General features: G+C 46.9%; 1 protein-coding gene across 1 annotated transcript in view; it reads left to right on the forward strand.

Moving 5' to 3' along the window:
* Window positions 1-10,725: 10,725 nt before the first annotated feature.
* The window catches only part of SIN3B (SIN3 transcription regulator family member B), a 40,431-nt gene continuing 33,795 nt past the window's right edge, over window positions 10,726-17,361 (forward strand). Inside the window, 5 exon segments of the mRNA XM_055080599.1 lie at window positions 10,726-10,842; window positions 11,076-11,182; window positions 11,296-11,332; window positions 11,334-11,350; window positions 12,453-12,606. Coding sequence (XP_054936574.1) covers window positions 10,738-10,842; window positions 11,076-11,182; window positions 11,296-11,332; window positions 11,334-11,350; window positions 12,453-12,606 — 420 coding nt within the window. The 5' untranslated portion in view covers window positions 10,726-10,737.

Below are 17,361 nucleotides of genomic sequence, written 5' to 3' on the forward strand. Positions count from 1 at the left end.
AAACCCCCTGTGTCTCCAGTGAGTTAGCCCCATTCAATCTGAAGCAAAAAGACTGTATGTGTTGATGTATATCTGGACCCAAAGCCTCCGGTTATGTGACCCAGACCTTGCTTCCTACCATCTTTCTGTTTTTTTCTCCTCCTTGTCAGCTCCATTCACAGACCCATCACCCCCAAGTTAGCAACATGACAGCAAAGTTCAGTAGAAAAGAGAGTTTCCTTTTTCCAACAGTTTGAACCAAAGTCCTGGTTCTAAGTCTATTAGCCCCAATTAGCTCATACACCCATCCCGGAACACAAAGCTATCTCTGGGGAGAATGCAACACTCTGATTGGTGGGCCTGACCCCATGCCCATCCAGGCTGAAGATGAAGTCAACACCACCCAACCACGTAGACTGAGAGGGGAAAGGCTATTCCCCAGGGAAACTAGGGTGCTTGTACCAGGTCAAGGGGGGATGGATGGATGTGAGACCAACCAAAACACAAATGTGGACCACAGAGCTTTATAGATTATAGAGCACCAGGTGCTATAGTCTGATCATTATCACAGTCCATACGTCAGGGAGGGCAGGAGTTTCTGCATCCATTTCAGAGATGAAAAAACAGCCTTGCAGAGGTAGCTGTGATTTGCTCAAAATCATGAGCCCGAGGTGCAAGAACTCTGAGAAATGAAAGCCCAGAGCCTTCCTGTCCCAATTATTATTGGGACCACCTCACTTTAATTTTAGACTCAGAAGCACAAACATCAATTCCATGGGTGGCACGTTCAAATGCCCACAGAGGCCAACGAGTAATCTAGATGATTGCTGTGCACCTGGGTGACCAGCAGAGAGTGATAGTGACAATAGGAACATGGAGGGCACTGCTGTGTCTTGGGTAGACACGGATACCTTGACTCTACCCCGGAATCGCCATGGGGAAAGCAGCCTACTGGTGCCAGAGCTTCCTGTTGTCATAAGTAAAGCCAGAAATCCAAACTTTTATGAGAAATGTTCTCATTTTTAAAAGTTGGCAATTGGCTCAAATTTATACTTATAGGCACATTTGGCCCATGTCTCTAGTTCCTGAGCTGACTCATGACCCAACTTGGCATTAAAACAGTTAACCTGTTATCATTCTTCCATCTCTACTCCCTGGCTCCCGCACTTTGAGAATAATGATACATTTTATCTTAAAAACTGGAGGCTCTTGGAAGCAGATGGAAAAAGTTATGGACATCTCCCTGCTGTGCTTTTGGACCACTTCTGCCTTGTGCAAGTTCAACAGTCCAACTGTTTGCGCTCCACTTAAATGGCTCTTTCTTCTTTGCCTGCAGCCTTCTAAAAGCCCCACTTGCTTCTGGGCCTTTTGCTATATGGATAGTAGAGTCCAAACCTTCAAGGTGCTATTCCTTCCTTCCCCCACTCCCATTGGATTCCAGACAAGAGTTTCAGAAAAAACAACCTTAGAAACAGAGGCTTTTGAGCTGCATGTGACCTGACTCTCATTCAGTTGTTTCTCAAACGAGTGTTCCAATGAGGGCTTTGACAGTTCTGCAAACATTACTTAGCATCAAATTCCATTAAAAAATATTTCATAACTGTAATTCTAAAATACATGTTGGGTAGCAGTTTTTTAAGGTGTTGGAGATAACTAGCATGGGTTCTCCTGCCATCTCCATTTAACTTAGATTGTGAAAGGAGCCCTTGAAAAAATAGCTGCTCTTTGCCACCACGCCTTCTGTGAATCCGAGGTTTACCCAACGCGGAAATAAAGTGGATGTGACTAAGATTTCAGCTACAACTTGTGGCTTAAAATGTGTGTGTCCATCTCAACAGCCTCAGTGAGAATCAACTGCTTTGTACGTAAACACTAATTTGAACATAGGAAAGAAATTTTTACGAAAATGCTACTCCGAATTGTTGCTTACATTGGGGTTTTTGTAGTGAGTTTTCATTTGAGAAGGTGTTTGGTTGCTATGAATGTTTGACAAGCACTGTGCTTTGCAGCGGAGTGACTTGCTTGAAGTCCCCCAGCCATGGTGGAGCCAGATTGAGAGCGTGGTTATTGTGTGAACAGGACTATATTAACACACTATCCAAGCTGGGACACCTCTAGAGAGTGAAAAGGAATGCTCTTAAGTACTCTGGGACAACTGCAATAAACTGGACTGTCCCAAGGCAATTGGAATATACAGCCCCTCTAGTTGCAGCAGTAATTAATTTATATTAAATTCTAGAGAGTCCTTTTAAAAGTGAGATATAAGTAACATATAACATTATATTAGTCTCAGGTGTACAACATAATGTTTCGATATTTGTATATATTGTGAAATGAGCACAGTAAGTCTAGTTAATGTCCATCACTACACATAGTTAAAATTTTTTTCTTCTGATAAGAACTTTGCTTTTAATTGAAGTGTAGTTGATTTGCAACTATACTTATACATTACCTATGCTAATTTCAGGTGTACTGCAAAGTGATTCATATGTATGTATACACACACACACACACACACACACACACACACACACTTTTTCAGATTATTTTCCCTAATAGAATATTACAAAATATTGAGTACAGTTCCCTGTGCTATACAGTAGGTCCTTGTTGGTTATCTATTTTATGTATAGTAGTGTGTACATGTTAATCCCAAACTCCTAATTTATCCCTCCCCCTCCTTTCCCCTTTGGTAACCGTGTTTGTTTTATTTAATTATTTTTTTAAATTAATTAATTTTTATTTTTTGGCTGCATTGGGTCTTCGTTGCTATGCGCAGGCTTTCTCTAGTTGCGGCGAGCGGCGGCTACTCTTCGTTGTGGTGCGTGGGCTTCTCATTGCAGTGGCCTCTCTTGTTGTGGAGCACAGGCTCTAGGCATGCGGGCTTCAGTCGTTGCGGTGTGTGGGCTCAGTAGCTGTGGCTTGCGGGCTCCAGAGAGCAGGCTCAGTAGTTGTAGCATATGGGCTGATTTGCTCCACGACATGTGGGATCTTTCCCAGACCAGAGCTCGAACCCATGTCCCCTGCATTGGCAGGTGGATTCTTAACCACTGTGCCACCAGGGAAGCCCCCATAAGTTTGTTTTATGTGTCTGTGGGTCTATTTCTGTTTTGTATATAAGTTCCTTTGTATCTTTTTTTTTAGATTCCACATATAAGCGATATCATATAATATTTGTCTTTCTCTGTCTGGCTTACTTCACTTAGTTTGATAATCTCTATGTCCAACCATGTTGCTGCAAATGGCATTATTTCATTCTTTTTTTGTTAAGAACTTTTAAGACCTATTCTCCTGCAACTTTCAAATATACAACACAGTATTATTAACTATAGTCACCATATTGTACATTACGTCTCCAGGACTATTTATCATAAATTTTTTTGGATGAGAAATCAGCTTCTTTATTAGGTAGTTATGTAAATAATAATAATACATATTCATGGTAAGCAAATCAAATAGAACAGAGGAATAAGAAGGACATAAGGTAAAAATAAGAAGTAGGGTGATCATGGTGACCCTGTTTATAGGAGACTACCCCAGTTAAAAGTGAAAGGCCCATGTCCTGATAACCCTTCAGTCACTGGGAAATCAAGACATCTGGTCACCCAAACAGCTCTTAATTCCCCAATTCCTCTCCCCAGAGATGTACCTTTTGCCCAACTTCACCCACCCCCACCCCCTGCCTCTGGCAACCACCAATCTGTTTTCTGTATCTATGAGTTTGGGGGGTTTTCAGTTAATTAAAAACTTTTAACTTTAAAAGTCTAGAGATTTTTAAATTTATTTACTTAACTTGAAAATGCTCGGGACTTCCCTGGTGGCGCAGTGGTTAAGAATCTGCCTGCCAATGCAGGGACACAAGTTTGAGCCCTGGTCCAGGAAGATCCCACAGGCTGCAGAGCAACTAAGCCCGTGTGCCATAACTACTGACCCTGTGCTCTAGAGCCCGTGAGCCACAACTACTGAGCCCGCATGCTGCAACTACTGGAGTCCGCACGCCTAGAGCCTGTGCTCCACAACAGAGACAAGCCACCGTGATGAGAGCCCTGCTCAGCGGACTGAAGAGTAGCCCCCGCTTGCCGCCAACTAGAGAAAGCCCGCACACAGCAATGAAGACCCAACACAGCCAAACGTAAATAAATTTATTTTTTAAAAAAAGAAAATGCTCAAACTCACAGCAAAGTTGCAATATTGAGAACAATGAACACGCATTTAGTTACTCTCGAGATTCCCCGATTGCCCTATCACTGCCAATCTCCTGCTAAACCAGTTCAAAGTGACAGCTGGGACTAGGGTGAGGAGAGTGGGGCACTCAGACACAAAGTTTAAGAGGCACCAAAGAAATTCAACCATCAAAATAAACATTGTATTACCATAACTTTTTAATCAAAATGAATAAAAATGCATGATGAACAAAATACCGACATTTTAAATAAAAATAAGATCTGATCCTGTACTTGGCACAAACTTTCCTCACTCTCCTCATCCTAATTCCGTCCCTGGTGATATCAAGTCACTTCAGTCCCTAAATACGTCAGGAGGCATCTTTAAGGAATAAGGTCATTCTCCTACATAGCTGCATTCACCTACCAAAACCAACAATCATTATTTAATATCTTTTAATAGGCATTCCTACTTTTCCTAATTAGCCTGAAACCATTCCTAATTAGCTGTTTCTTTCAAACTAGGACCCAATCAAGATTTCTTCACACATTGCATTGCATTTGGTTGTTTTATCTATTTAGCCTCTTATATTCTAGAGCAGGAGTCAGCAAGCCACAGCCTGCATGCCTGTTTTTTGGTTTTTTTAAAAAATATTTATTTATTTATTTAGGCTGTGCTGGGTCTTAGTTGCGGCACGCAGGATCTTTTTTTTAGTTGCAGCATGTGGGCTTCTTAGTTGCCGCATGCTGACTCTTAGTTGCGGCATGCAAGTAGGATCTAGTTCCCCGACCAGGGATCAAACCTGGGCCCCCTGCATTGGAAGCGTGGAGACTTAACCACTGGACCACCAGGGAAGTCCCTGCATGCCTGTTTTTGTAAATAAAGTTTTATTGGAACACAGCCATGCCCATTCATTCGCATATTGCCTACAGCTGCTTTCATGCTACAGTGACAGAGAATGTATGGCCCCAAAACCAAAAATATTTATAAATCTGGCCCTTTATATTTATCTATATTATATATATTTATATTATACACATTAGTATTGTATATATAATATATAAATATTATATAATAAGCATACATATTTGTATTATATATAGCATTTATAATATTATTTTTATTTTATATTTATTTATTTGTGTGTGTATATAAAAAGTTTTTTTCTTTATAATTTTTATTTTTTTAAACATCTTTATTGGAGTATAATTGCTTTACAATGGTGTGTTAATTTCTGCTTTATAACACAGTGAATCAGCTATACATATACATATATCCCCATATCTTCTCCTTCTCGTGTCTCCCTCCCACCCTCCCTATCCCACCCCTCTAGGCGGTCACAAAGCACCCAGCTGATCTCCCTGTGCTATGTGGCTGCTTCCCACTAGCTATCTATTTTACATTTGGTAGTGTATATATGTGCACACCACTATTTCATTTCGTCCCAGCTTACCTTTCCCCCTCCCGGTGTCCTCAAGTCCATTCTCTACGTCTGTGTCTTTATTCCTTTATTTCTTTATTTATTTAAAATATAAAATATTTACAATCTGCCAATCCTGGTCTTAAAAAGCTTGATTAGATTTAGGGTAAACATGTTTTTTAAGAGACTATTTTGGGGAGCAGTTTTAGGTTCACAGCAAAATTTCTCACATATCCCCTGCCCCTACACATGTGTAATTTCCCCCATTATCAACGTCCCTCACGAGAGCAACACATTTGTTACACTTGAAGAACATACATTGACACCTCATCATCACAAGGTAAACAGTTTTGACAAGACTACTTCATCGGTTTTGACATGACTACTTCATAGGAGTATTAGTTAGCTATTGCTGCATAACAAATCACCTCAAAGTTAGCAGCTGAAAAGAGCAGCCATTTATTCTCTCACAGTGTCTGTGGATCAGGAGTCTCGGCACAGTGTGGCTGGGCTCTTTGTTCAGGGTTCACAAGGTGTCAGAGGGGCTAGGATCTCACAGTCAGGCTCAGAGCCCTGGTCCATGCTCCTTCATAACTGAGTTCCTTGCAACTGTAGGACTGTGGCTCTCAGCTCCCAGAAGCTGCCTCTTTCCAAAGGCAGATCACGACATTGCTGGTGCCTCCTTCAAGGCCAACAGGATCACACCTCTCTGCTGCTTCAAGGCGCTGACTTCCAGACTCTTTTAAACGGTGCCCCTGGTTATGTCAGGCCCACCTAGCATAATCTGTCTTCTGATGAATGAAAAATCAACTCATTTGGGACCTTAAATACACCTGCAAATTCCCTTCACCTTTGCCGTGTAGCATAACCTAAATGTAAGCGTGACATCTATTACGTTCCCAGGCCCTCCCACACTCCAGAATGGGAGATGGGGCAGGGCACTCACGCCAGGGCATGAGAATCTCCAGCAGCTTTCGAATTCTGCTACAACACGTGATTCTGGACTTGAGAGATTTTGATCCTAATGTTTGTCACCTGGGAAGACTTAGGTTAGTTCAAAATAATATATTTGATCTTCTTAACTTTGCCAAAATACTGTCCAACAAAAGACCCACCTAAGAATCTTACCTTAATGCCATTAAATTAGACAAATGGTAAGGACATTTGTGTTCCAAATTTATCTAAACTCTCTAGCTAAACTGTCAACTCTAAGGTTTTCAATTTTTTTCTAGTTTTTATTTAAAATTTTTTAAAATTATTTTTATTTTTATACAAACCCTTTTAACTTTTTAAGTTGATGTATAGTTGATTTACAATGTTGTGTTAGTTTCAGGTGTACATCAAAGTGATTCATATATATATATTTATATATATTCTTTTTCAGCTTCTTTTCCATTATAGGTTATTACAAGATATTGACTCTAGTTTCCTGTGCTATACAATAGGTCTTGTTGTTTATCTGTAAGGATTTCAATTTAATCTGTGTATATTAGAATAGTAAAGAAAAAAAAATTAGCTTAGCAACTTTTTATGCTTTATAAAAATGAGAATGGGGGCTTCCCTGGTGGTGCAGTGGTTGAGAGTCCGCCTGCCGATGCAGGGGACGCGGGTTCGTGCCCCGGGCCGGGAAGATCCCACATGCCGCGGAGCGGCTGGGCCCGTGGTCCATGGCCACTGGGTCTGTGCGTCCGGAGCCTGTGCTCCGCAACATGAGAGGCCACAACAGTGAGAGGCCCACGTACCGAAAAAAAAAAAATGAGAATGAAAAGATGTATGTGTGCTATTGCCCACATGTTGAACACACACTCTCATACACACAAACATGCACATATTCATGCATCCTTCAGAGCTCACACACGCCTAAGGTGGAATTGGCTTGTGGCTGTCCATTCCGCCTGCCGATGCAGGGGACGCGGGTTCGTGCCCCGGGCCGGGAAGATCCCACATGCCGCGGAGCGGCTGGGCCCGTGGTCCATGGCCACTGGGTCTGTGCGTCCGGAGCCTGTGCTCCGCAACATGAGAGGCCACAACAGTGAGAGGCCCACGTACCGAAAAAAAAAAAAATGAGAATGAAAAGATGTATGTGTGCTATTGCCCACATGTTGAACACACACACTCATACACACAAACATGCACATATTCATGCATCCTTCAGAGCTCACACACGCCTAAGGTGGAATTGGCTTGTGGCTGTCCATTCTCCAAATGAGTGAGGGCTTCCTTTGACCCTGTGAGACCTAGTAAAAGAATGGAAAACTCAGTGATCCTTGTGGAAGGGGGGGCCTTGTGTGAGGACCCTAGGGCGTATCAGAAGCCAACATGTGCCGTTGATTCTCAGGATAGGGACTGTTGCCAGGGGGTGTTGGTGTGGAAAGGGCTGTCTAGACTCTGGTGGCCTCCGAATGTGGTTCAGGCCGCCTTAGCTGCTGTTCAGACAGGAATGCAGTGAAACTGAGCAGAATCCCTTTGTGGGCTGGGAGCTATGAATCCTCAATGCTTCCTTCCCCCACCGCCACATCCACCCAGCGCCACTTCCTCTCTGCTTTACCTTCTAAATATCCCTCCCTTCCACCCCCTTCTCTCCACCTCCTTTGCTCCCATCCTGGTCTAAACCACCATGATCCTTTGCCTGCCTAAATGATGAAACAGCCTCCCTGCACCCTCCCTGGCTCCCCTCCAATCACTTCCCTGCAGAGTAGTCAGAGTACTTGCTTCCAACTTCAAAGCTGCTCAAACAGTTCCTTGTTCAGAAGCCATGCGCAGTTTCTACCAGCACTAAATGCCAAGACCAAAAGCCTTAACTCATCTCATAAGAATGAATAGCCTGCCCCCTCTGTCCTTTCCATTCTTATTTGGCTCTCTCTCTCTCTCTTTCTCTCCTTCTTCCTCCCATTCATCTGCGGTCCAACAACACTGGTCTTTTTATTTTTTTCCTTTTTTTTAAAGTTCTTCAAATGTGCCACACTCTTCCCCACCACAGGGCCTCTGCACAGCCATTTCCCCTGACTTTCATGGTGAACACCTACATATCCTTCAGAACTCAGCTAGAATGGAAAGCTTCCTCTGGGAAGCTGTTCTCATCCCCTGCTAGTCTGGGTTAAGTCCCTCGGGTAGCAGAAGGTATTTTCCAAAAATGGTCATGGCAATATTTCCTATCCCCCATGCTATTCCAGAACCTGGTCACTCACCACATTCTGGAGTCTGTCAGCCCTTCTCTTGAATTTGGGAGGGACTTTTGATTCTGTGTGACTTGCAAAGGTAGATCAGAAAAGGCTATAATGCTTCCATCCGGCTCACTTACTCCTCTCAGGATGATTGGTTTTGGAACCTAGCTGCCATATTGTGAGGAAGCTCAGGCTGCATGAGGAGGCCACATGTAGGCAATCCTGGCAACAGCCCCAGCACTGGTTTCAACCTACAGCCAGAAGCAACTGACAGACATGTGAGTGAGTAAACCTTCAGAGGATTCCAGTCTCAGCCTTCCAGCCACCCAGCTGACACTGAGGGGCTAAGGATGAGCTATTCCTGCCAAGCATGCCCAAATTGTAGATTGGAGAGAAAAATAAATGTTCTTATCATTGTAAATCTCTAAATCTTGAGATGGTTTGTAACACAGCCATAGTAACTGGAACATAGTAACTATTACACTTGTACCTTCTCTTTGAAGTATCTGTTACAGTTGAAACCTTACATCTGTGTTTGTGATTGATTCCTATCCTTCTTGAAAGACTGATGACTCTGTGAGGGTAAAAGCCTTGTCAGTTTTGTTCACCATACTACTCCTGACCCCTGGCAAATGATGCACTCATTGCCAATGGGCAGCCAACTCAGCTTACCTGCACCTCTTCACATATAAAAAGAGATACCAAATAAAGATGATATGCAAGAGACTGTGGATGGCAGAGGAGAGGTCGGGTAGCTTCTTGAAAGAGAGGACATTTGGGTTGTAGTTTGCAGGATGTGTAGGGTGCTTTCTGTGTAATGAAGAGATAGAACGGGGATTTCGGCAAGGGAAATAATATGTGCTGATGTACGGGGCCAGAAAGCAGCCAAGCTAGGCAGACATTGACAGGAGGTTCTGCACAGAGAGAGGGCAGCTTGCTTGGGTGGAAAATTCTGCAGGAACAGGTTCCTAAGGGCCAGGTTTTTATTACCTTCAATGCTGCATGTAGGTGCTTAGATTTCATTCACAAGAAATAGGAAGATCTTGGAAATTTGGAAGCAGCTGTGGAATGATCTCAGTTCTTGATAGCACTGGGACTGGAAAAACTGGTTAAGAGACTCCCGAACTGGTCTAGTGGGGAAGTAATGGGATCAGGACTAGAGAAGTGAAGATAACAGGATCAGGACTAAGTCAAGAGCAATTTAGTAAAAGTTCACCCTCGGGCCCTGTATGCCCATATCCCGTTGTTACATCAACCCTATAAAGCAGGGGTCCAGAACACTTTTTTATTTTTTTTATTTTTTTTTTTTATTTTTTTTTATTTTATTTATTTTATTTTTATTTTTATTTTTATTTTTATTTTTTTTTGTGTGGTATGCGGGCCTTCCTCTGCCGCGGCCTCTCCCGTTGCGGAGCGCAGGCTCAGCGGCCACGGCTCACGGGCCCAGCCGCTCCGCGGCACGTGGGATCCTCCCAGACCGGGGCGCGAACCCGGTTCCCCTGCATCGGCAGGCGGACGCGCAACCACTGCGCCACCAGGGAAGCCCCCAGAACACTTTTTTAGTACATATATCAGGCGTGTAGATCTTAGCATCTCTCGCAGCTCTTCACCCTACTGTTGTAGCGCAAAGATAGCCAGAAATGACCGGTAAACGAGTGGGCGTGCCTGTGTTCCAACAAAACTTTATTTTACAGACACTGAAATTTCATAGAATTTTCACGTGTCACGGAATAGTCTTCTGAGATTTTTTCCAACTTTTAAAATTGTAAAAACCATTCTGAGCTTGCTTGTGGGGCCGGACAAACGCAGACAGCAGGTCTTGGTTTGCCCACACGTGGTATAGAATGCGTTTTAGTAGCATTCCAGTTTTAAGGGTAAGAGTCTACAGGGAACCTTCAAGAAGCCCCGCCTTCCCTGACGTCACCAGGCCACGCCTCCTAGGGCGGGACCAGCGCATGCGCGGCCGGGCCTCGGGCGGGGGCGGGGCGGGCCGCGGCTCCGACTTCCAACATGGCGCATGCTGGCGGCGGCGGCGGCGGCCCCGCGGGCCGGGGGCTGAGCGGCGCCCGCTGGGGTCGCTCGGGCTCTGCGGGCCATGAGAAGCTGCCGGTGCACGTAAGTGGTGGGCCAGCCCTCCCTGGGAGACCCCCGTCGTCCAGCCTCCGCAGGCCGGCGCCCCCCACCGGGCCCCGCCCGGCCCTCGGCCTCCCCTCCGCTCGGCCCCGGACCCCCGACTCCCCACCTCCGCCCCTCGGATGCCCGGCCCGCCCCCTTCCCGCCAGGGACCCCTGCTCCCGTCCTCTCCTCCGCCGACCGCGGCCCACCTGGACCCTCCCCCCTCCCCTCAGGTGGAGGACGCCCTCACCTACCTGGACCAGGTGAAGATCCGCTTCGGCAGCGACCCTGCCACTTACAATGGTTTCTTGGAGATCATGAAGGAGTTCAAAAGCCAGAGGTACCAGCGGGGCCCCTACCCATCCCGGGGGGCCACCCTGGGCCTCAGTTTGCCTGAGCGGGGTGGGAACCCCCAACCCCGGCTGCCCCTCAACAGGGTGACCCCTTGTGCAGGTTGTCGAACTTCTGGGAGCCTCAGTGCCTTCTTCCAAAAAAACGAGACGGAAAGGTACCCCCTTGTGGAGCTGTTGCAGGGATTCCTGGAACGAGGGCGGTGATGGGGGGCGGCGAGTGAGGCAGTCGAGCAAGCACAGAGTCGGATCCTGTCTTTACTCAAAGTGTTGATTTTTTAAAAGAATTTTGTTCGTTGGGGATTTTTAAAAATTATTTTAGATTTTTTTTACAAGCACTGCATGAAAATGTTATTTGATTGTCGAATGTTTACGCTCTCTCTTAAATCTTATCCCCAAGGTGAGTTCCTCACTTGCCTCACCCTAGTGCCAGGCCTGCTTGGAAATAATGCGCATAAAATGCTTAGTAAGGAACCTGGCACTTAGAAGGCGTTTAATACACTTTAGCTGTATTCATAGGCACAGAATCAGGAGTGTTAGAGATAGACGGGGTACCTCCCAATGGATAGTGAGCTTGTTTGACAGGGGCTCACTGAGGCTTAGAGTGGGCCAGCGGTTTGCCCAGATCCACCTTAGGAGCAGGGACGGGACCAGAACTCGGTCCCTCTGACTTAGATTCTAAAGTGTCACATCCCCACTGTGCTGCTTCCCCCTCTGAGGAAATACGGCAGGGCCAGCCTGGTTTCCTTCCACAAGCATGATGCTAAGACCTTGGCCCTGACTGCAGCCCTATGGGAGACCCTATCTCTCCCCTCAGATTCTTAGCAGCTTTCATACTTGCAGGGCCTTTGACATTTATACATTATAGTCACTTGCTGGGAACAACTCCTGTGTCATAGTCTCCTAATTCATATGAAATGAATCTGTCTCCCGTTTAGAGGGCTTTAACCTTCTGTCACTTCTTGGAGCCCAGGACTTGCAGCTGGCTGTCCTGACATTTTCAGAACCTAGCACATGTGCTTGCAGTGTTTTGGGAGCCGTGCTGTGTACATATTCTGTGGGTTTTGCCAGGAAGGCACAGGGAGCCCAGGCCCGGTTGCCTTGGTAGTGGATCACTGTGGGCAGAATCACGCCAGTCACATTTGAGGGTGCTTCATTGTCTGTTGAGGAGCTCGTGCCATGGCACAGTAAGGGAGGAGTCGATTCTGCTTTCAGTTTGCTTCCCGAGACGCTTCTGCCCACTCTCATTCTTCGTTCCAGCATCGATACTCCTGGAGTCATCCGACGAGTGTCGCAGCTCTTCCATGAACACCCTGACCTGATTGTTGGATTCAACGCTTTCCTTCCTCTCGGGTACAGAATAGACATTCCCAAGAACGGCAAGTTAAACATACAGTCGCCTCTGTCGAGCCAGGTATGCCGCTGCAGTGGTTTGAGTGATCTGGCCTTAGCACAGCCCACCGTGGTACTCAGGTACTCAGGCCGGACAGCGTGGCTCGTGTATTTCACTGCTGGAAAGCTGGTGAAGAGCTGATCTTTTTCTTAAAATGCTTCTAGCAGAAATCAAAGTAGATTGAAACACCTACATAGGCAGCCTCTGCATCCCAAATTGATCCGTTTGGCGGATTTAAATCAAGAGCGGATGTGTCTGTGTGTGTCAGGGAGGCATTCTCCTGACACAGTTGTACGTCCAGTCAAAATAATCGCATCCACAGTCACAGAGGTCTTGGTTTGAGGCTCTCCCCCTGAGCGCACTGGGCAGGCCACACTTGTACTTGGGCCTGCGGTCCCTCTGATCACCCTCGGTGCCACCCACAAAATAAAGCGGTGGAGATGCATGTGTGACTAGCCACGTTTATTGTTGCTGTGCTTCATTCACCTGCCAACAGGATCATTGACTGAGCTCAGGCTTGTGGCTTTTGTGGCCCTTTTTTCTTGAGTGACAGGTTGCTGCCTCTTCTATCTATGCAGTCCCTTCTTGTGTTTGCTCACCAGATCCCCTGAGAAAAAGAAAGCCTGTTTGAGCTTTACTTTTATAAGGTAATGGTTGTCTTTTTCTCTCTTCGGCCCTGTTGCCATTTAGGGCATAACCCTTTGCTGTGGGGGTGCTGTCCAGGGCATTGTGGGGTGTTCAGCCGCATCCCTGGCCTCCACCCACTAGGCCCTCACCCAGTCAAGACAGCCAAAAATGTCTCTAGACATAGCCAAGTGTCTCCTGGGAGCAAAAATCACAGCATTGAGAAGTGCTGGTGTAAATGAACGAGCTCTTTCAACCTCCTCCATCTCTGCCCCAGGCGTTTTTGCAGGGAAGGCAAAAATCTACTCTGGATGCATTTTGTAGGTTTCTCCTCTGATGATAAAGGAGATTGCAGTTTCCTATCAATTAGGGAGTCAGAATTTGAAAAGAGAGCAGTGAGAGGCAATGTGGCAGTGGCTGGTCCCTCTCCGAGGGGGGCTGGCACATAAATTCTGCCTTTTCTCTACACAAGGCAACCTCCACCATCAGCACATTGTCTCATTAAAGCCGAGGAGTGCACCTCAGTTTTAAAAAGGAACTTGGAAGCCTTCAGCTACTGAATTCCAAAAACTTCCATTTCATGTTTGCAAATGGAGCCCCAGGAGCCAGAGGTAGCGCTCCCTCCTCCAGATGATAAAAGCCTTAGCGGAGATTAATCTTCAGAACAGTCATGGCTAGGGGAGAAAAGCAAGCTCGTTTGCAGGAGTGTGTGCAGGAGCACTTTGCTGAATCTGAAGCGCTGCGTAAACACTGGGTGTCATTACCATCGCTCATTAAGAAAGAGCCGGAGTCCAAGACCTAAATTGCACTCCACCTGTGGAATTCGCCTTCTCAAGCCCTGTTGGAGTAACTGCTCTTGGGGCTGGATCTCCACATGAGCCTCACCTTCCCTTAAGTAGCCAGAAGGCCCCTGCTGATCCACACACAGCTTCGAGGACTATTGGAGAGATAAGGAGACCGGACCAGTCTTGTCTGCCCCTAGGCGGATTTCATGACCGCAGGTCTATTAACTTGAAGGCGGGCTTGATGAGAACTTTCCCTTCCAGCCCTGCTTCACTCCAGGCGCAAACGCAATGTCCTCTCAGCTTCCTAGAGTCCTTTTCGAATCCACGGTAGCCTGAGAACTTTGTAGGGCTCCCTACTCGCCAGTCTCCTGGTGATTTTTTTTTTTAATGGGTTTTTCTAGCTTCACTGTTTTGAAGTATAGGTGTGTGTGTGTGTGTGTGTGTGTGTGTGTGTGTGTGTGTGTTTTCCATTTTTCTTCTTGTCATGTATCCTGTCAGCTATAGACGAGGAGGAGGGAATAGTTCTTAGATGCTGAGGAAGATAAGTAAGTCTTAGCCTATGGGGAGCCTTTTGTGCAGGGTTTCTCAGCCTTGGCACTGTCGCCAGATCATTCTTCCTTGTGGGGACCATTTTGTGCTCTGTAGGGTGTTGAGCAGCATCCCTGGCCTCCACCCACCTGATACCAGTTGCACCCCCTCCCCCAGTATGACAACCTGAAATGTATCTCGAGATTGCCACGTGTCCCCTGGGGGGCAGAATCGCCCCAGTTGAGAACACTAAGGGGAAGATAGACATGTGCCATGATGTGGGTAGTGTGACCAGAGAGGGGCCGGGGACCATGGCAGGAAGAACGTCCCTTTGCTGCAGCTGCAGCCTCCTGAATCAACATCTTTTTGGATCTGGTTGGCCTTAGTTGTAACGTCACCTCCTCAGAGAGCCCTCCACTCCCATCCCCAAGTCATTTTCACAGCACCCCGTTTTGTATACTTCAAAATAACATAGCAAAGCTAAGAAATAAAAAATCCACTGTTTCTTGTTGGTTTGCCTTCCCTGGCAGACTGAGTCCTCCAGATTAGACAGGAGGACTACGTCTGTCTTGTTCACGACTGTCCCCGTTCCGGGACATCAGAGGGATGAGACACTGGATGTCGGTGGGAAAGTGATGAATCTTGGCTGCTGGGTCTTGTTCAGGATGGACCCTGCCTCTTGGGGCCAGCCCTCTTGTGCTTGGCTGGGATGACGGCTGCTTGGGTGATAAGTAAAGAGATAAACCTTGAGGTGCAGCTTGTAATTTAGTGACCCCTTTACGTTCAAAGGGAAGCCGACCATCTTCCCTCTGGGAAGGGTCATTCGCAGTTCAGTCAGTTCCTGGGAGGTTGCCTCTCGTGTTTGTCTTAGTCACCCATGGAGCAGGTGTAGGCCACCTCTGTGCCAGGCACTGAGGTTCGTTCAGAGTCCTGGCTCTCAGGGCGCTTGCATGGTTGAGGTGGGGACTTATGTGAGACACATATGGACAGATGTGAAATACAGGAGGGAGTTCAGTGCTGCAGGTGACAGACAGCAGGGGCCAGGCCTGGGGAGGTGCCGTGGGCAGAGGCTGAGTGAGGGGAGCAGGAGCCATGCCTGAGTCCCCCCGGGGAGTCTTCCTGGTGGGGACATAGAGGCCTGAGGTGGGAACGAGTGGGTGTGCCTGAGAAACAGCCAGGAAGCTGGTGGGGTCAGAACCCGAAGCAGAGAGTGTAGGAGAGAGAGCCAGGAGCGTGGGAAGCCAGGGGAGAGTTCTGGAAAGGCTGCTCTGGCTGCTGTGCCAGAAGTGGACTGAGGGGGCAAGAGCGGATCTGGGAGGCTTGGGAGGGGCGTGGGAACCAGTTGGAGTGGAGGGTGGTGTGGGCCAGGGGTGGGTGTCAGTGAAAGCGAGAAAAATCAGTGAGATCACCAGGGGTGATTCCGGGATGCCTGAGTCTCTGGGTGAAGGCAGCACCTGCTGGGATGACCAGTGTGGGTGGGCCGGGGGGCTCTTCTGTGTTTGGAAAGTCCATCTGAGGCATCTCTTAAATATCCAGGTGGGGCTGTGTGTGGACAGTCAGATGGACAAGTTGGCCATGTAGGGCGCTTATCAGTGTCTAGGAGGCGTTTCTAACTGTGCCTGGTTGAGGCCACCCACAGCAGGCAGAGAAGACAAAAGCCTGGATTGTTCTAGAAGTTTAGACCAAGGGTTGGCAAACTGTGGCCCAGGGAACAAAGCCAGCTTATTTTTGTATGGCTGGTCATTTTTACATCTTTCAGATTACTTAAAAAATTTTTTTAAATTGTGGTGATATTTACGTAACATAAAATTCATCATTATGACCATTTAACAGTGTCCATTTCAGAGGCTTTTAGTGTATTCACAATACCATGCAACCACCACTACTAATCCCAGAACATTTCTATGACCCCAAAAAGAAACAGTACTTCCCAATTCTGCCCCCACACAACCAGCCCCTGGCAACCAGTAATCCACTTTCCGTCTCTGTAGAGTTTCCTCTTCAGGATACTTAATATAAATGGAACCATATACTATATGTCATTTTGTGTCTGGGCTTCCTTCTCTCAGCATGTTCTCGAGGTTCATCTATGTTATACCAGAGCCTCATTCCTTTTTAAGTCTGTATAATATTCCACGGCAGGTATGGACCGCATTTTAGTCATCTGTTCATCAGTTGATGGACAGACACGTAGGTTTTTTCCACCTTCTCGCGATTGTGAACACTGCTGCTATGAACATGCATGTACAAGGAGTTGTTTGAGCACCTGTCTTTGGTTCTGTGGGTGGATACCTAGGAGTGGAATTGCTCAGTCACCTGGTAACCATGTTTAACTTACTAAAGAATCTCCAGACTGTTTGCCACAGCAATTGCATCATTACTGTCTGGCCTTTTGCCGAGCCCTGGTCTCCAGGGGTGTTTCTCCCATCTTGTCACGGTGACTCACTCCAGGGAATTGGAAGAGGCACGTGGTGCTTGGAAATGCCCCCTCGCAGTGGTGGGGAGGGAGCTCCCCACAGCCTCCTCTGAAGCAAACCTCGGCTCCGAGGCTGCTCAAGGGCTGCTCCCTTCCCCCCTGCCCCTGTCCAACTCCTTCCAGCCCCTTCTGCCGCCAAGCCTGTGTACCATGAAGGAGCATGAGCACAGACTTCTGTGAGCTTAAGCAAAGGTAATCAGGAACAGCGTCCCCAAAGTGTCATAGAACAAATTCTAGTGCCGGGGAGAAATGGTGCTTAGAGCTGTGACTGCTCTGGATCTCTTGTGTCTATTTTCCTCGGCTCAGACTTCCTAGAGTTGCCTCCATACCCACTGTCATGGGCTAAATTGTGCCCCCACCGCA

The sequence above is a fragment of the Physeter macrocephalus genome, chromosome 2 (genome assembly GCF_002837175.3).
Source record: "Physeter macrocephalus isolate SW-GA chromosome 2, ASM283717v5, whole genome shotgun sequence".
NCBI lineage: Eukaryota > Metazoa > Chordata > Mammalia > Artiodactyla > Physeteridae > Physeter > Physeter macrocephalus.